The sequence below is a fragment of the Desmodus rotundus genome, chromosome 1, assembly GCF_022682495.2.
Source record: "Desmodus rotundus isolate HL8 chromosome 1, HLdesRot8A.1, whole genome shotgun sequence".
NCBI lineage: Eukaryota > Metazoa > Chordata > Mammalia > Chiroptera > Phyllostomidae > Desmodus > Desmodus rotundus.
In genome coordinates, this window is record NC_071387.1 from 101,755,412 (window position 1) to 101,774,768 (window position 19,357).

General features: G+C 54.5%; 1 protein-coding gene across 2 annotated transcripts in view; it reads right to left on the minus strand.

Moving 5' to 3' along the window:
* The window catches only part of PPL (periplakin), a 46,541-nt gene extending 27,447 nt beyond the window's left edge, over positions 1-19,094 (minus strand). Inside the window, exon 1 of one of the 2 annotated variants that reach the window (XM_024553340.3) lies at positions 18,866-19,094. In XM_024553340.3, coding sequence (XP_024409108.2) covers positions 18,866-18,927 — 62 coding nt within the window. In that variant the 5' untranslated portion in view covers positions 18,928-19,094. The remainder of the gene's footprint in view (positions 1-18,865) is intronic. The other variant, XM_024553339.3, reaches the window with a different exon arrangement.
* Positions 19,095-19,357: the final 263 nt, after the last annotated feature.

The window sequence follows — 19,357 nt, forward strand, 5'->3', positions numbered from 1 at the left end:
ACCCCCTGGCTGGGCGAACCACCTGGGGAACAGGAGCACTTCCAGGCCCCTCAGCCTCACCCCAGCCACTGACCCCCAGCCTGGCCTGCTGAGAGGTGGCGAATCACAGTATAAATATTTAACCCATGGTTGTGTGGGCCACCACCAGAAACCTGCATTGTGGGTGAGGTAGGGGCCTTTGTCTCTCTCAGGACCGGGCCCAGCCCCAGCCCCAGCCCCAGCCCCAACCCAGCTCCCAGTCCAGCCCCTTCAATGGTTGGGGCAGATGTGAAGAAAGCACCTTCTGGACCCACACTGACTGGCCCATTATTCTAGTTAAAGCCCAGCACTGGAAGGGGCCATGGGGCAGAGAAGGGGATGGAGATAGCCAGTCCCGGGACCTGGGCTCCCAGTAGAGAACAGATAGGGGCTCAGCGGGAGCTTTCGGTTACAAAGGCGTGGGCTCCAAGTCCTGTTGGGCTGTTTGGTGTTTGAACCATCTCAGGCAAGCACTTTACCCTTCATGTGCCTCAGCTTCTCCATCTGTGTCATAGTAATCTGACAGTTACAGACATCAGATGGGTTTGAAGGCACCGCCCCAATAGTACTCTCGCCCTAATTTCCCAGGGGAGGTTTGTATGCCCCTTACAGGTGAGGAAACCAAGGCTGAGAGACGTCAGGGCACCTGCCCAGGGTCGCACAGCTCGTGAACGCGCAGCCAGGATCCTCTCCTAGGGCCGTCTTGCTCTAGAGGCCACGTGATCAATCAGTGGGCTAACAGCTACTCAGGGGAAAAATCACATGAGCCAACATATAGCAACAACCACCATCACCATAACAGTGTGAGCTCTGATTTACTTTCCACATGGGAGGCTCCCCACCCCTTCTTCCTTAATCTCCATTACAACCCCGTGAGGTGGGTGCTGGCCCAGGGGGTAATCCTTTTTTATCATCCCAACTTCACAGATGTGAAAACTGAAGACCAGAGAGGTTTAGTAACTTTCCCAAAGTCACACAGTAATTAAATGTCGGACCTAGAATTCCAACCCAGGCAGGCCCTTTGTCCGGGCCATTAACAGTCCCATGTGACAATCTTGTAAGGGTTCTCAGCACACAGTATGCACTTAACAGATTGACTTAGAATGCCGAGTGCCCCAAACCACAATTGGGTGCCACTTCCACCCACTAGGATGGCAACAATCAAAAAGACAGACAAGAACGGTTGTCGAAAAGGACGTGGAAAACCAGGCCCGCCACACGCTGCTGGAGGGGGATGCAAAATGGTGCGGCTGCTTTACAAAACAGTCTAGGAGTTCCTCAAAGAGTTAAATGTAAAGTTCCCACATGACCCAGCAACTCCACTCCTTGCTATCTACCTAAGAGAAATGAAACCAAGTCCACAGTAAAACCTGAGCACAAATGTTCATAAAGCACTATTTACAAGAGCCAAAAAAGTGCAAACAACCCAAGTGGTCATGAACTGATAAACAACAAAATGCGGTCTAGCCCTGGTCACTGGCTCAGTTGGGTGCAACATCGTCCTATAAACCAGAAGGTCGAGGGTTCAATTCCTGGGCAGGGCACGTGCCTGGTTGTGGGTTCTGTTCTCAGTTGGGGGGCATATGAAAGGCAATTGATCAAATGTTTCGCTCTCCCACCGATATTTCTCTCCCTCTCTTTCTCCCTCCTCCCCCACTCTCTAAAAAAATCAGTAAGCATCCCCGGGTGAGGCTAAAAACCATGTGGTCTAAGCACACATGGAGACAATTCAGTCCAAAAGGAATGGAGTACCGATACACGCTACAATACTGAGACACCCTGAAAACACTGCGCCAGACACAAAACGGCTCCTATCGTGTGGTTCCATTTACCTGAAATGTCCAGAACAGGCAAATCCACAGGAGCAAAAGGCGGCTGAGTGGTTGGCAGGGGCTAGGGAGGGGGAGTGACTGCTGAAGGGTGAGGGGTTTCTTTCTGAGGTGATGAAGATGCTCTAGAATTGATTATGGTGGTGATTTCTGTGACTACACTAAAAACTGTTGAGTTGCTTATTTTAAATGAGTATGGCATATGAGTTCTATTTCAGTAAGGCTGTTTCCAAAAACAATTGGCAGATGTCGTTCATAGGTGATAGGGTTTTTTCCTGCTTCCCTCAGCCTCTCCAGTCAGCCCCTTCTATGCTCTTTTGCTCAGAGGCTGGGCCAGCTCCAGCTTCCCCCCCAACCCCCCATCCCCGCTGCCTGGATGATGCTTGTTGACACTTGACAGAGGATTGGCCATGTGCCCAGCTGGTGCTAAGGAAGTCACATACAGATGAGCTCATTTCATCCTATTAGAGCTTGAAGTAGCGCTTTCACAGAGGGGGAAACTGAGGCAGGGAGTGATTAGATAACTTGGCCATAGTCTGTCCACCAGAAAGCAGGGCAGGGCTGAGGTCAGAACTCAGATCTCTGGAGCATGGTCCCAACACTTTCACCCTTTGGGTCTGGAGTCCTGCGTTCCTCCTGCCATCAGGCTAGCCATGGAGCCAGCGCGTCCCCATGACAGCTGCCGAGCCCCGTGCCAGGGTGCAGGAGCGCAGGCGGTTAGGGAACCCACAGGGAAGGGGTGCAGATCCAGGAGGGCTGGGGACTGGCTGGGAAGGTCCAGCTTGTCATCTCGTTAATAAGCCACGAGGGGCAGCCAGACATGGCACCTGGGGGCCGTCAGCCTGGCTGATGGGAGGTCAAGATGCAGTCCTTCCCCATCATCCTTGTCCCAGTCCTGTCCCATCCACGCACTCACCTGGCACCTCCACCCACTCGGGCAGGGAACTGGATCTAAATGGCATGTTGGGTGAGGGACAGGCGTAGCCCTCCCTCCGCTCACTCAAAAGTTTAACATGGACACAGGTGATGTAGGTGGTGGCCGTAGGCACTGGAAGCAGCCCCACCTGCTCATTACACCGATGAACAAACCGAGGCCCTCAGATCTGAAGGCACCTGCCCAAGGTCACACAGCGGGCAGTGCTGTCTGGAGCCAGACAGGTTCAAGTCCTGACTGCACCAACCATCGGTGTAACCTTGGAGGGGCTACTGATATTTCTGAGCCTCAGTTTCATCATCTGTAAAATGCGGGTGGCACACTCTACCTACTTCAGTGAAGCAGGTGGGGGAGGGTAAGGGCCACTTCTGGAAACACCAGAACTGACTTTCAAAGGCCACTTTGGGTTTGAAGGCTGAGCTGGAGGTTCGGAGCAGCGTCTGAGGGTCCCAGAGCAGGTCTGAGATTCAAACTCACAAGTGGGGTGTCACTGCTGTTCCACCAGCTCCTAAACAGTATCTGGTACACCGAAGGCCCCGAGTAAAGGACTCAAATCACCTAGCACAGCTCCAAAATGCAGGGGCTCCAAAATGGTGACAATGACATTTGTTCATGCAAGACATGTTCCCTGTGTGAATTTTATTCCCCTCAGGGGTTGCCATTCGCAACAGAACAAAGCCCTTACGTTCCTTGCAGAACTGTGCATGGGGTTCTTCCCTGGGGACCCCATTTCCCTCCTGGGGAATCCCCACTTGCTTCCTTCAGAAAAACAGCAACTTCACAGTGAAGACAGCAAGGTTAACATCAGCAGGGAGAAAGCGCACGCACGCAGCGGGACTGCCACTGCCGGGCATGGAACGGCACACAGGGTCACACCCACAGCACCCTTCCCAGAACACGCACCCTCCCTCTCACTGCCAGGAGCCAACAGACAAACGCAAATGGAGGGCTGGCCTCCAAAACACGTCCCCAAAAGCGTCTTGGTCGCAAGAGACTGGGGGACCATTGGACCGGAGAAGACTGAGGAGACACAACAACTGAATGGGACATGTGATCCTAGAACAGAAAATGGACATTAGGGGAAACGGGGGAATTAGAAAAAAGTTTAGCCCTGGCTGCTGTGGCTCAGTGGATTGAGCGCCAGCCTGTGAACCAAAGGGTCACCAGTTCAATTTCCAGTCAGGGCAGGCGCCTGGGTTGTGGGCAGTTCCCCAGTGGGGGACGTGCAAGAGGCAACCACACATCCATGTTTCTCTCTTTCTCTTTCCCCTCCCTTCCCCTCTCTCTAAAAATAAATAAATAAAATCTTTAAAAAAAAAAGTTTATTAGTGTTTTGGGTTTTTTAAAGATTCTTTCTAGATTTTCCAGCAAACCCCTATAGCTGCAGATGCTTCTGAGTGATGAGGCCTCCAGGGTGCCCACCTGTGGACAGGCATGGAGGCAGTGAGGTGCTATGGACTGAGACACCACCTGATAAAAGCTGATGCGACCCAGAACTCAGCTGTCCCCAGAAACGGTCCCCTCGATGCAGCCCAGCCCAGGCGGCAGTCAAGGGCTGCAGGTAGGTTTCACAAGCCAGGTGGAGTCACCACACAGGCTGATTGGGGTCATTTCTCCGGAGAACCAGCCTGGTTTTGGAGTCTGGCACGAGTCCAGGAGGGCCCAGGTCCTGCCCAAGGCGTGACGGGCAGCCCTGTTTTCTAGGCCTGGTCTGCATGTGAGACTCCAGACACAAGGAGGGAAAAACAGGGTGCAAGCTGGCCGGGGGTGCTGCCTGGCACTGCCTCACAGCCCTGGGGCCGGGTTTGAGGACACACTCAGGCATAAACAAGGGCTTTTTGGGCCTGAGCCCACAGGTGCCAGCCCGGAACAGGCGCCTCTTTGTGTCCCAGGATGTACTGAGAGCGCTGGGACTGTGGGGAGAGAGCCTGGGAGCCTCACATGGCATCAGGTAGCCCCGCTCCGTCCCTGGGAGTTAGAAATTCAGTAACCACAGTCTGACCTGCTTTACAGGTGGCCACTCGCAGCAGCAGAGGTCAGCTGCAAAGTGGGGAGCTGGGATTGAACTCAGGGCTGTGTGACAAATGGTTTGGCCCAGGACAGCCCATTATCTGGCCATTGAACCCCCAGGAATGTGGGGACAGAGACGGCACCCGAGGTCACTATGGATGCTTCACATGGACAAAGAAAGAGAACACAGGTGTCTTGAGGGACCCTTTAGGGTCCTCTTCTTGCTTTAGTTTTCTGCGACACCCTCGCCTTTTCCGCGCTATGGCTACACGCAGTTATAACCTGGTGCTTCGGCACCCAGACTGAAGGCAGACGTCCTGGGTTTGAAGTCTGATTCAGTCCTTCTAAGCTGTCAATTACATAGTCTCTCTGAACCTCAGTCTCCCTATTTGTCAACGCGGGTCAGGGCAGTACGCACACCACAGGGAGGGGTGGGGGTTGAGGGAACAGACAGAAAGTGCGCCTCGGGGGAACCCAGGCGCTCAGCGATCACCCATCACCGTGATCACTGCTCAGGGATCTGGGCTCCTTTTAAGGGGCTGATAAAAGCCCGCAGCCAGGCCTGACAGCAGAACCCAATGGCACTGACGAGCTAAAACAAAGACCCTAGGCTACCAACACCATTCTAGGAACTGATGTTTCTTCAAGCCCAGACATGCTCCTCTGGGGCGTGGAGAATTCACAAGTAACCTCAATATTTGGAAATGTCTTCTCCAACCCCTGCAGGGAGAGGCTGATACACGGATATGGGTAATGAGGCTGCTGGGTGAATGAGGATCCCAGGCCCGGCCCAGGTGAACAGTCTTCAGTTTGGGCTAAAGATTGCCGCCGCCGGTTTGGAGATTGGAGAGGTACAGGGTGTTTCCATGACGGGGTTTCTGCTGCTCTGAGAACACTCCCCTGTCTGCAGGAGGGAACTGCAGAAGGCAGGGTGGGGAGCGCCTGTCTACCCAGTTGTTCAAGCAGAACCTCAAGAACTGCCCTGATCTCCACCCCTCCTCCCCTGGTTCCACCCCATTCCAGCTCTCAGTGCTTCCATCCTCCTTCTGCCTCTAAGGCTTCCGCCTGATCAAGGTCGGCACCTCTCAGCTGGACCAGTGCAACGGCCATGCCAACCGTCTCCCTGCACCCCGACTCTCACCTCCCCGAGCCAACGTCTGCACACTTGTTGCAGAGATCCTTCGACAGTGCAATCAATCACACCACTGTCTGGCTTCAGCCTTGCCAGTCTCCCAAATGCTCCCGGAATAGAGCTCACACTCCTGCCCAGGCCCCCAAGGCCCCCAGGACCAGCCCCGCCTGCCCCCAGCCCTCATCCCTGCTTCTAGGCCTTTGCACTGGCCATGGCCTCTGGAGATCTCTGCTCATGGGTCACCTCAGGACCATCCTGGCCGAGACTCAGTCTTCTTACCGCAAGTGCCCGTTGTCCCACTTGGTCGGTCTCCTCCCTGGACTCTGCAGCCACCTGAAGTACCTGCCCCCAGGAGAGACCCGGGCCCTCCAAGGACACCATGAATGGTCAACCCTCCAGCCCACAGCAGAGCCACCTTTGCTGGCTGCCTTCAGCTCTCCCTATCCAAGTCACACTGCACCAACTGGTCCATTCTCTCTAACTGCCTGCAGGGAGGGAAGCTGAGTCAGCCTGTTATGTGGGACCGGGCAAGTCCCTTCACCACTCTGTGCCTCAGTTTCACAGACGAGAACATCTGTGAAGTGGGGATAAGAATCTCTCCCACCCCAGAGAACTGAGACAATTCAAGGAGATGATCCTTGTAGATAGAGCACCTAGGACAAGGCTGTCACATCCCAAAGGCTCAGGATTGCTGGGGCTTTTGTCTATTTTGTTCACTGCCACGCCCACAGCGCCCAGCACAGAGCTTGTCCCAGCAACAGTCAGATGAACCGCTGGTGTTTGGAGTGACAACGCACGTTATTTCACCGCCTGGCCTCAATTTCCTCGTCCACACAGCAGGGTCATGGCATCAGCTGGCCGAGTAGCAAACAGAAAGACACATTCAATAGGTGGGAAACGTGCCGGGGAGCGGGGTGGTGGGTACTACCTCACTGAGTTCAAGACCACCACTGCCCAATAAAAATAGGATGTGCCACATTTGTAGTTTAACTTTCTAGTAGCCACATCAAAAAAAGTCAAAAGAAACAGGTACACCTAACTTTTATAAGGTATTTTATTCAACCTAACATATCTAAATGTTTTATTGACAGGTAGCCAATAGAACAGCATTATTAATGAGATATTTCATTTTTTCTCATTGGACATTATTGCATATTTATGGAGCATCTACTACTTGCTATGACCCATACTAAATCCTGCAGCACATGATGAACAAGGCATGCTATGATAATACCTGACCTCATGGAGCCAACAACCCAGAGGAGTAATGAGATATTTTAGATTCCTTTTCTCATACCAAGTCTTCAAAGCCTGGCACGCAGTTTTCCCTTGCAGCACACCTACTGTGTTCGAAGCACATCTCGCAAGGCCAGTGGTTACTGCACGGAACGGCGCAGCTTGAATGATTCTGAGGCCTCTGGACCCCTTGCTCCAAGCCCATAGAGACTGTGAGTTTTGCCCCAACGAAGCTGATACATGCTCAGAGCCTCTATCTGCCTTGCTCAGTGACTGGTACCTAGGGTCACGTAGTAAATGGTCATTCCTTCTCCCTGCCACTTCCCTCCAGACCTACACAGGCTGGCCAGATGCCTGCCCAAGGGCAGGTTTTGGCTGCCTGACTTCAAAACAATCCAACGCTCCTATTTGGCCCAGTAGAGCATGGTGCCTGGATATGGCATGCCGGAGAACGCAGAATGGAGCCAAAAGCCCAGCACCCTTTCCCAGACCCACAGAGCTGCAGCATCCTTACCCCCAGGCCCCAGGGCAGAACTGGGGGCCCTTGGCTTGCTCTCCAGCACCCCTCCCTCCAGGCTGGAAGAATGGCCACTTTCCTCAACCGCCACTCTGGGCAGCAGATCACACCCCAGTGACTGCGCCAGCTGTTCCTTCCGGCCCCAAACTGTTCAACTTGCTCTTGTTGTAGGGATGGGAACTGGAGGGGACAGGGCATGTCTGGTGGGGACAGATCTCCTCGCTGGCCAAAGTCACCTTGACTTTCAGGCCTGAGTCAGTCCCCAAGTTCCAGCCTTTGATCATGTCTCCAGTTCCTCCCTCTTGGGGTTAATTCTGCCTCAGTAGGTGTGCTCAGGAGCAGGCAGGAGCAGGAGGTGTCAGCCACGGAATGCCTGGAATGTAAAGGAGGGCACACCTCTCCCAGAACCAACCTGGCCCCTCCCAGAGCCCAGAGAAGGGTCACGGCCTCCTGCTGGCCACCGTCATCCTCTTCTGGGTCCTGCCTGCCTCCAGGGTGAGCCAAGGCCTGAGCAGCTCCCTAGAAACCTCCAGACCTGGCCCCAGTCTCCACCTTCTTTAAACACTACCTGGCTGAGAACAAAGGCTTGTCACTCCCAGACAACGTCCCCCGATACAAAGGCCCACACAGCAGGCACTCAGGAATTGATTGTGAATAAGAACAACTAAACACTAAGAGCACCTACTAGGTGCCTATGGCCCACTCAGTATTTTCATGCATCGCACTGAAATCACAGGCCCAGGAGGTAGGCATCCTACAGTCTTAATCCTGCCCATTAAGCTATAAACTTGTTGACAATAAGGACTTACTCATCTTTTGGGGGCCCTTCTGTAGCCCTTAATCCCAGTCCTTGAATAGGCTCAGGACTCAATAAATAGGTGTTGAATCAAGCAGACATTTTATAGCAGTCAACAATGCCTGTCCCCCCATTCTCCAGATGCAGATAACTGAGGCTCAGGGGGGTTAAGAAACTGCCTAAGGTCACACAGCTGGGAAGTAGTGGTGCCAGAATTTTTACAAGCTCCAGATTCACCTCCTCAGAACACGGGAACAGCAATACAGATCCACAGAGGGGGCAACATCGGGGGAGCCCTGGGGAGGGAGGACGATGCAGCAAGGTGTTCACCACCCAGGGGAGACAGTGATTGGCATCTTGTTGACATCTCCATTAGTGCAAGTAATCCTAGTGGCTGGGTAACAATCAGTGGTAGTGACTGAGGCTGAGTCATTTTCCTAAGATACCAGGCTCCCACCTGTTCCTCTGAGCGGGCCTTTGCGGGGGCGGGGAAGGGATGGGCACGGAGGGAATGAGGGAACGCCTCCCTGGGCCACGCCCTCCCCGGTGCCTGACCAGGTTCCTGCTTTGATCCTCATAACAACCCATGGGCACTATCATCGTCCCGCTGCAGATGAAGACACTGAGGCCGGGGAGGAGGGGCGACTTGCTCAGGGCCACAGTGTTAGGAGGTGTCCATGCTGCTGACTGCTGCTGCCCCAGATGGTTTTCTAGATCCTCAATATTTTAAATGCGCAATTATTGCTGAATAAATTTTCACCCCCGCCCAGCGACTCCCTCTCATACCTCTGCCCTTCTTACAGGCTCTGGGACAGGCCCTCTCCATTACCAAGCCCATGCAGACAGGCATTTTTGAAGATGTGTAAAAAATGATCTGTTTAACTTAACATCTACTTACTGAGCCCCAAGCCTAGGCAAGGCCTGGAATTAAGGGCTGCAGAAGGGCTCTCCTGAAAGATGGGTGAGTCCTCTTGTCCAGGTTTATAGCCTCATACGCAGGATTGAGAAAAAGCATCCCAATAACTGTAATTACAAAGATTTGAAGCACCTGGGTCAGGGCATTTTTTTCACTTGCTCTGTCCTTTCAGGCCTTATATCCTAATTTTAATTGTGAAAAATAGCTCAATCCACTAAAATGGAAGAAAAGAACACAAAGAAAACAAAGAAGAAGAATAATAAAAAGGACTACAAAACAGTATGTCAGGAGTAGGTCCAAACACATCAGTCATTACAATGCCATAAATGAGTTACACTCACCTGTTAAAAGATAAAGACTCTCAGGTGAGAATACGAAAATAAAACAAAAGCCGGCTCTAGGCCATTTTATTTCATGCGACCCACCTGAAATGAGATGGTATGGGGAGGCTGAGAATAAAAGAATAGAGGGAGACAGGCCGGGCAACCGCTGCTGAAAGGAAGAAGCGCGGTGCGTAACTCGGAGACGGACTGGAGCGGGGCGATAGGGGTGGATGCTGGGCCGGCCAAGAAGCCCATTATGCTTCTTCCGTGTGATGGCTTAGCTGTCTTCAACTTCATTTGGAACAATTCTGTTACATTGTATTGTGACAGCTGTCACCTCAGCGTGCATTAAAAATAAATTTATCAAAATTGGTGAATTTTTGTGCAGTCATTTTAATATTGAAGATGGAAGAAAATATGCAACGTTTTCAGCATATTGAGTTTTATTATTTCAAGAAAGGTAAAAACACAACTGCAGTGCAAGAAAAGATTTGTGCGGCATATGGAGAAGGTGCTATGACTGACTGAATATGTTGAAAGTGGTTTGTAAAGTTTTTTAGTACTATTGACATTTTGGCCAAAAAATTCTCTGCTGTGGGGGTGTCTCGTGCATTGGAAGATGTTCAGCAGCACCCCCAGCCTCTACCCCCTAGAAGCCAACAGCAGGAGACAGCCGACATTCTCAAAACAGCCCAATCAATCCCAGAAGAAACATAATGGGCTTCCCGGCCAACCCGGCATGTGGGTTACCCCGCTGGCTGCACATCCAAAGACGGAAGTCTGGGCCCTTCCTCAGAGATCCCGACTCAGCTGGTCTTCAGCAGGACCTGGTCCTCGGTGCTTAAAGCTGCTCAGACGATTCTAATGTGCAGTCGAGCGGGGGTGAGAAAACGACCCCCAGCAACATGTCGCCGGACTAGGGGAGCAGAGTGAGGAGGAGTCCTCGTCTCTACAGGAAGGAAGTCCTGTGAGAAAGCAGTGCACAGGAAGCACCCAATAAATACCAGATTGATCGGCCAATAGACTGATACTCTCCCTACCAGACCTTCTACAGTGATTAGGCAGTAAATTTCTCCACACCCAGCTGTTAGAGCTGTGGAAGTCGATCCTACATTGAGACGGCCATTGGTGTAGTAAGAACGGCTCTGTGTCACAGCCTAGTCTGTTTCTGCCTGGGAAAGGCCACCCACCTCTCGCCCGTGACAGGCATGTGCTTCTGGGCACTTGTGACAGACAAAACACAGAAATTCAAGCCACTTTTGGTGACACCAGGGAATGTCTTGAAGATTTTTGCAAGGTTTAAATGGGGCTCAAGCTGATCTCGGCACCCCTGGGTGTTAGGACAGTATTCTTGGCTCAAGACCACTGGACAAGGAGTAGAGGTCTCCATTTATTAAGCACCTACTACATGCTTGATGCCTTACACACATCATCTCCAGTCTTCTCCACAAGCCCACATGCCTCCGATTCGCAGATTAGAAATAGACCTTCCACCACTGTGGAAGCACCCACTATGTGCTCAGCACCATTCAGGGGGTTCGGAAGCAACCACACAGCATGCAAAGTCCCTGCCTTTTCGAGGCTTGTACTCCAGTGATGAAGAGCAAAGTCCAGAGTGGGGCAGGAGTGTGGCCGTGGCACAGCTGACAAGGGGCCCGGAAGGCAGGTTCTTGGCTCCCACACCCAGGCTTTTCCTATTCCGTCCTCTTTGCCTGCCCCCATCCTTGCCAATGGGCCTCGGGTTTTCCCTCTCTACCACGGGGGTTTGGTTGCTCATTTTATAGTTGAGAAGAGTCAAGCTCCTTTTGCAGAGCAACGGAACTGGAGCTCTCTATGTCCTTAGTGGCACAGACTCAGAATCTTCCTCAGACTTCAACTGGAACCCAAGTCCCCGCTAAGGTTGGATGGAGAAAACCTTAAAAGGTACGAGTGTGCAGTCTGAGCCCAGGCATCTGGAGCAACAAAGAATTCTGCGCCCACCCTGGTTGGCATGGCTCAGTGGATTGGGTGCCAGCCTGTGAACCAAAGCGTCGCCGGTTTGATTCCTGGTCGGGGCACATGCCTGGGTTGCAGGCCAGGTCTCCAGTGAGGGGGTGCATGAGAGACAACCCCACACTGATATTTCTCTTCCTTTAAAAAAAAAAAAAAAAGAATTCTGCACACGACTGTTGCCTACAGCTCTGCAGCCTTCCAGGGTCAGCAGGCAGTGGGTGGAGCTGCTGGCCACCGCACTGGGTGTGCGTTTCTGTCACAAGACCTGACAAAATTCCTCTGCCCAGGAAAGAATGGACCAGCTGCCAGCTGGGACACCCCCCCAGTGGCTTGCCTGCTCCCAGCTCCCAGCAGCTGAGAGTCCTTGGGCAGGTTACTGAAACTCTGACCCTCACCTGGAAGAGAGAGACGAGGGTATAACAGTTATAATTTAGGGCAGCTGCACCAGGCTAGGACTCAACCTCAGAGACTCTTGTATATTCACACCTTTCCAGTTCCCCTCCCCACCCCCCAAATTTCCATCTCCTCCCCATCCAGAGCCTTCCTGCTTGCCCTCTATTCCTGCTCCCCATGCCTTGGGCACCCTACTATCCTGAAGCTGCTTCCTCCTCCTCCCCTAGACCCTTCCTCTTCCTACTGCCTGGACGCTGAGATGCAGGACTCTGGGCTCCCCTCCCGGGTCTTGCCCCTGCTGTTCCTCTGCCAGCTCTCCTTTTCCATCCCACCCATCTCTATGAAAAACCTGAAAACCCAATGACCTAACTCAAACATGCAGAAAAGTCCTAAAAAGAATCCTACCACCAAGATTCGGCTGATGTTGCCATGTTGCCAGATTTGCTTCAGATTTTGTTTAAAAAGAAATAAAAATGTTATTGTTCATTATCCCTTAGCCCCCTCCTCAGGGACAGTGTAATTTTGGAGCTTCTGGTTGCTTCCTAAGCCTGTTTTACACTTTCCATACATATCTGTGTCTGCATCCAGAAACAGTGTATGGAATTGTGTGTATGCATGTTCTTAAAAACGTACACGAACGTACCCTGTGCATTCCCCTTAACTTGCTCTGGTCCTGCGGCGTGCCTTTTCAGGGATACGCGAATGCATGCACACCTCGCCATCTCGTGCTCCTCAGTGCTTTCTCTTCAGGTCCTAGATGCCCCCTCCACCGGAAGCTCACCAGCCTGGCTCACGGCCCCTCCACCTCCACTATCTCAGCTTCTCACCCTGCATTGTTGCTGTCTACTAAGCTCCAGAGGTGACTGGATGGGGACAGGGGTCAGTAGGCACTCGCTGCTATGGCCCTCGAATTTCTGTCCACAGATAAAACCTCGCCCCACCTTGGTCGGGGTGTGGAGGGGTGTGCACGCATGAGAGCACTCCAGTGTGTTTGCTTCTGTGCGATGTTTGAGGAGGGAGAGAATGTTAGCTCACCCTCATTCATTCACTCAGCACACGGACTGCGCCAGCCGGTCTGTGGGGGAGACAGACATTCATCTCCATCTGGCCACCACAGAGTCCAAAGGCTGCTGAGATAAGAGCCACAAAGGAGATGGCAAGACCATAGAGGAGGTGGGTCTGCCCCAGCAGAGAGGTTAGGGAGGGCTTCCCTGAGGAACAGCAGAGATCCTTGCAAGAGGAAGGCAAGTAAGGCAGGGAAGACGGGTGGGAAGAGCATTCCAGGCAGGGGAACAGTGCGGGCGAAGGTCCGCTGGCTGCATGCAGTGTGGAAAGGTGAGGGTGAACAGTCCCATCCATGCTGTGCAGGGCAGCAGCTCCCAGGGCCTGCGAGTAAAGGGAGCCTGGGCAGGGGTTAAAGCAGCAGGGGGACAGAATCGGATTTGCATCTCACAAAGAGCTCCCTGGGTACCACGGGGAGAAGGGACTGGGGTGCTGGGATGGAAGCAGGAGCTGTGAAGAGACTACTACAGTGCCCAGGCAAGAGAGGCTGGTGGCCCAGTCTGGTCTGCTTCCTCTGGAGGCGGGAGAAGTGGGGGAAAGGGCACGGCTCAACCTGCACACAGCTCCAGCCTTTCTGGAGACCGAAAACTGAGCTAGGGGCCTCCCTCCCCTGGCTCACGAGGCTGCAACACAGAAGACCACCCAAAAGCAGAGAGAACAAAGACCAGAGGCTATTTCCCGCTCCAGCTGCCTAGACAGGCCGGGACAGGTAGGCTGGAAGATGGCAGGTGGCAGTGACAAGATGGGAACCCTGGGTCCTCCTCCCCTGACAAGGAACCTTGGAAATGCTTTCCAGGCTGGCTTCTCCCCAGCCCCCACGATCCTCCTGCTGCCCTTCCCTCTCCTCAGGGTATTGCCTAAGTGGTGTGCATTGAGCTAAGCCCGCCCCCAAAACTCCCTGTCCCCAGATGATTGCCCCTGACAATGCCTGAAATGCCACCATTATAATGCAGCCATCCTTGGAGGTTCAGCTGGTTCGGTTCTGAGTCTAATTTATCAGGCCTCATTCCCTCTGCCAAGAGACGGACTAGGCAAGTGAGGGCAAAGCCAAAGAGATGAGAGGAGCAAAGGGTTGCCGGGTGGAGTTATCAAATACAAAAGCCAATGGCTGGCCCAGGGAAGTGCCTAGTCAGCTGCCACCAGCCCCAGGTCCTGGTGGAGAGACCAAGCTCCCTTATCCAGGGGCCCCGGAGCTGCCGGCATCAGCCATTGAGAGCTGTGAACCAGGGTGAGTGCCTTTACTCCTGGCCTCAGTGTAACCTTCTGTGAAACAGGCTGTCACCACCAAGGGCAGGCACCGTGGCAGAATGACATGCTGTGACATCCATGGCCATGGCAGGCATATAGTCGGTGCTCGAGAAATGGCTGGGCAGATCACCGCAGTCCACTCACCCACATGGCTGGAAGGAGGCTTCGAGGCCAGGGAAAGCCTCCCTGTCAAATCGTTCAGGCTTTCCAGCTGTCACTAATAAACGTGTGCATGTGTGTCTCTCCGCGTGTCTGCTTAAGGGGGGTGTGTGAAAGAGTCCATGTGAATGTTCGGGTGGATGGATGGGAGTCGGCTGACCCCATTCCCCACCCAGGCTCCGGCCTCCACAGTTGGAAGACCAGCTGCCTGATCAACTCTGGGCTGAGCACGATCCTTACCCTTAACAGCAGTATGTGGTTACTAATGTTGGCTGAGTGGTTTGCTGAGCACTCACCGCGTGCCAGGCCTGGGACCGGGTCCGTGACGCACATTTGACCTCGCCAGCTGAAGGGTCATTGCTCCCATTTCACAGATGAGAAAACTGACACTTGGAGGTGGTAAGTGATCTGCCCAAGGTCACACAGCTGAGGAGGGTCTTAAACTCACACCTGGCTATCAAATTCTGTGCTTTGAATCACCAAGAGGTGCGGGGTACCCCAGCTCACTTCCAGGTACCTTTCACCAGCCTACTAAGCCCTGCTTCCCACGGAGGCTCCCCCCATTGGGATAGAGCCATTCTCGCAGCAACCTGCCCAGGCGAGGTCAGGGAAGCAGGCCAGGCTGCAGGGTGCTTACTGGGACCTAGGTCTGATTGGAAGAACAAGATTAGTCCCATTTTGCAGATGAGAAATCTAAGGTTTAGCAAGGTCAAATTTCTTTGCCAAAATCAAACAGGCAGAATTCAGTCTAACTCCAGAGCTGGATCTTAACCACTCCACTCCTTCCATGATAGGCTGGGCACCTTCCCTGGAAGTCCTCCCCGATCTCCAAGGTCTCTGCTCTGAGAGTGTTCACTTCAGACCAGTCAGGGAGCACCAGAGCCACTGGGCTAGAAACAGCTGTCCAGCTTCATGTCTTGCTGGGGATAACTGTCCCTGCTTGGCTCCCGCCACCCCCAAAACCCAGTCCTGTAACCGTACTCGTAATTAAACAACTCCATCAAGTGCAGGGAGATTGTCAACGTTTCCTCCACATCCACCCCCGCCCCCCTAGGAATGGCAGCCCTGGAACTGTGCAGTGCATACCCTGTCCAGTTCAGGCACACAGTAGGTGCCTTATCTGCATTTGCTCAATAGTTGTATTCATTATAGCTGCCATGGATTGAGGCCTCCTATGATTCTTAACTCTTTCCTAAATTATTTCATTTAATCCTCATGCCGACCATATCACCAGGAAGGTAGTATGCTTGTGCCCATTCTCTAGGTAAGAACACAGAGGCAAAGAGAGGCCAAGCAGCTCGTCCCAGATTGCACAGCCAGGAAGTAAGTAAGGGCTGGCCGGGGCGGCACTCTTAGTCACAGAGCAGGAAGGTGGGAGCAGATTTCCTCCTGACCCTCCCTGCTGGGTTGGACACTGTCCTCGGTGACCTGCACCATCAGGCCTGGCCCTGTCATTAGCTCAGGTGTGACCATCAGCTCCCACACCTGTCATTAGAACGAGGGTGACACGAGCAGTGGCGTTGGTCACACCCTGTCCCAGCCCTCCCCAGTTTCAGCTGCCAGAAGGCTGACACACAGGGAGGCGCAGTTTTCCCCATGCAGGTGCTCTGTGCGCTGCTCGCACTCATGCAGCTCGGAGCTGTGACTCCCTGCGTGTGACGGTCACAACTCCTGGCTTCCAGGGCCTCTCGGCTTGGGCAGTGAGAGGCCGGCCCACTCCCTGTCTGGGCACCTTCCTGTGCCAGGAGCATTCCCTTTGTTGTTGCATTTGCTCTGCCTTGTAACCCCTCGTAGGAGATATTAGCACCATTACCGCTTTGCAGATGAGGAAACTGAGGCTCTGAGAGATTCCCTGACTTGCCCACAGCAGATGTGGCAAAGCCAAGATCAGAAGCGAGGCACTCTGCCCCAGAGCCAAAGCTCCCACCCACCATGCCATGCTGAATCTCACTGACAAACACATGCATCCACACAATGGAGGAGAACCCCAGAAACTCGGGTAAAAGAATCACTTGGGGACCAGTGCCCCATGATCTGTGACCACATCTCAGAGCAACAAGTACAGGCCTAAGCACTGGGTAACACTTAAAAGATTCTTGTTGAGCGAATGGGGCAAGAGGCTGTCCCCCACACCACGATCCAGCCCATGAACTTGATCCCATGTCCAGGAAGGAAGGGGCAGAAGGGTGCACTGGGCTGGTGAGACTACTTGGAGAAGCGCCTGGCACCTACTCAGGGCTGTGACTGTGCAAGGCCATGGGAGCTCAAAGGAAGTCTTTCACTCCATCCTGGGGAGATAATCAGGAAGGCTTCCTGCAGAAAGACACCTCTAACCTGAGATCCGAGCTCAATCAGATCAGTCAGCCAAGGGCAGAGGCTGGCTGCCTAGGACTAGGAGTATGGAGAGGGGCAGGACCCAGTGTCCTTGCCACCCCAGTCCCTCAGAGTCCCCCACAGCTATAAAGGATGGGAATCCTTTCTTCCTACCCTCTGTTGGAGAGGCCAAGTCCCTCTCAGCTTGTTAGGTCCAAGCCCAGGCCTTGGGGGACTGGAGGCAGGGCAAGGCCTGGCCCATCTCCTGGTGTGTGGGTGTGTGCATGTGTGAAGAACTGGAGGGGCCCTAGTCTTGGTGGGGGTAGAACAGTACAGTCCTCCGGGGCTGGCACAGAGCGTGCAATTGTGCAATGCCTGAGAGAGAAGGGCTCAGGGACTGGACAGGACCACAGCTGAGCTGAGAGCCAGCTGGACCCAGCCACAGAGGAACAGTGTGCAGGGCCCTGCCCCATCTCTGGAATTGTGAAAGAGCAAGGAGGCCGGGGTTGGGGGAACCTCGGAGGGGAGGGGAAAAAATGCCTCTGAGCTTGAAACAGCCCAAAGGAGAGGTGGGGGGCGGGGCTGGTAGGATCGATGCGCAGTGGAGTTTCTGAAAGGGCTGTGCCCACACGCCTGCACCAGCACTTGTCAAACAGGTCTGCCTGGGCTGGACCACAGGGGCAGGGTGGGAGCCCTGGCCAGTCTTCTTACCTTCCTTCATCTGGGGCCTGGGAGGGAGTTAGGAGCTGCTCGGAACAAGGGGAGGTGGGGCGCAGGGTGAGTGCATCTTGGGGAAGATACCCAGGCAGGTGGGCTGTGCAATTCTGAGCCCTCCACCTGCCAAAGCCCCTTGTAGGAAGAAATTTGGTAAAGTGCTCCCTCCTAAAATGCCCCCTCCCTAGAGAGGGGACAAGGCAAACGTCGAAGTCCTGCCCCCTCCCTCATTCTCAGCATCTTCACGAGACTCCCCTAAACCGGTTATTAAGTGAATACATTATTAGGCTTATCAAAACGGACGTGGGCTGCCATCTCAACCCAAACACATCAAGACATGTCATTCCCTTCCCAAGCCGCCCTGGGAACGCCGGGCTCAGGGACGCCGCCAGTTTCGGGGCTGGTGGGGCGGGGGCGGCACGCCCCTGGCAAATCAGGCAGCCAGAAGGTCTGGACACCGCCCAGAAGACACCGCCAACCGCAGCGCGGATCCCCGCTTGGCAGCTGCGGGGGGCGGGAACACAGGGTGCTTCACCCTGCGCCCCCCACCCAAGCGACCCTACACCCACCAGTTATTCTGGACGAGTCTCGAACGCAGGAAGGCAGGTGCCGGGAAGTATTGCTGCAAGTGGCAACCCCCAACCAGTGACCCTTCCTCACTTCTAGCCTCCCTAACGCCAGAAGCACCTGCGAACTCTCCTAGAAGCGCAGGGGTACGCCCCCTCCCACACCTCAGCTCAATTTTCCCGACCCCGTGCTCTCAGAGACAGTGCTTCCTAAGTCGCCTGCGCCCACCCCCCGACCCCGGCCTTGGGTGTAGCGTCCTCAGGATCACTGCTCCCCACCTGGGCGGTGCTTCTGGCCCGGGAGGACCCCTGGCGCAAGGACGACCCTGGGTCACGGAGTTCCTCAATACCTCCAGCTCAGTTCCCCGCTCTCTAGGAGCTAAGTCAGTGCTCTCTGGGCTCCTATAGAACTCACTGGTGCCAGCTATAGTGTTTTCCCTCGGGCGCCCCCAGCCCATCTTCATTGCGGCGGGGCTTCGCGGCTCTAGGCTGGTCCTCGGGCCCCGCGTTCCAGCGTGAAGCGCACTCCTGGCTCAGTTTCCCTCCCCCTGGGCCTCCCAGGACAGTGCTTCCTGGGCTCCCTGCTGCGTTAAGGGCCCGGCGGTTCACATCCCCCCCCGCCCCCGCGGCACTTCTCGACCTAGTGCGCCCCGCAGCGCGCAGGTTTCGCGGGGACGTCTGCGAGCGGTGTGCGGACGCCTCCTCACCTCCGTGTCTGCACCGTGGGGCTGTATTTGCCTTTGTTTCTCTTCTTAAAGAGCGAGTTCATGGTGGCTCTCGGGGTGCGCTGGCGAGCAGCCGGTCGCGGTGCGGGACTGCGTACTGGGCGTCGGGGGGGTCCCTGCGCGCACCGAGGGGCGGCGGTGGGTGCAAGTGAGCGAGCGACAGCGCGGGAGCCCGAGTGCGGCGCGTTTGCGGCGCCAGGTCACAACTCGCAGGGGGCGGGGCGCCTTCGGGCCAAAGGCTCTCCCGGCCGCTCCCGGGAAGGTGGTGCTTACCTTCCCGAAGGCGGGGCTACCGGACGGGCGGGGCTTCCAGACTTGTCCCGCGAGGGCCTTTGGCTGGGAGGGAGCCGGTGGAGTGCCCAGCATGGGTTGGGGGTGGGGACAGGGAATCTTTTCCGGATACCCCCAGCCCCACCCCTGCCAATGGCTGGGCAGGCGGGCGGGGTAGCACAAGCCGCTTTCCTGAGCACCCTC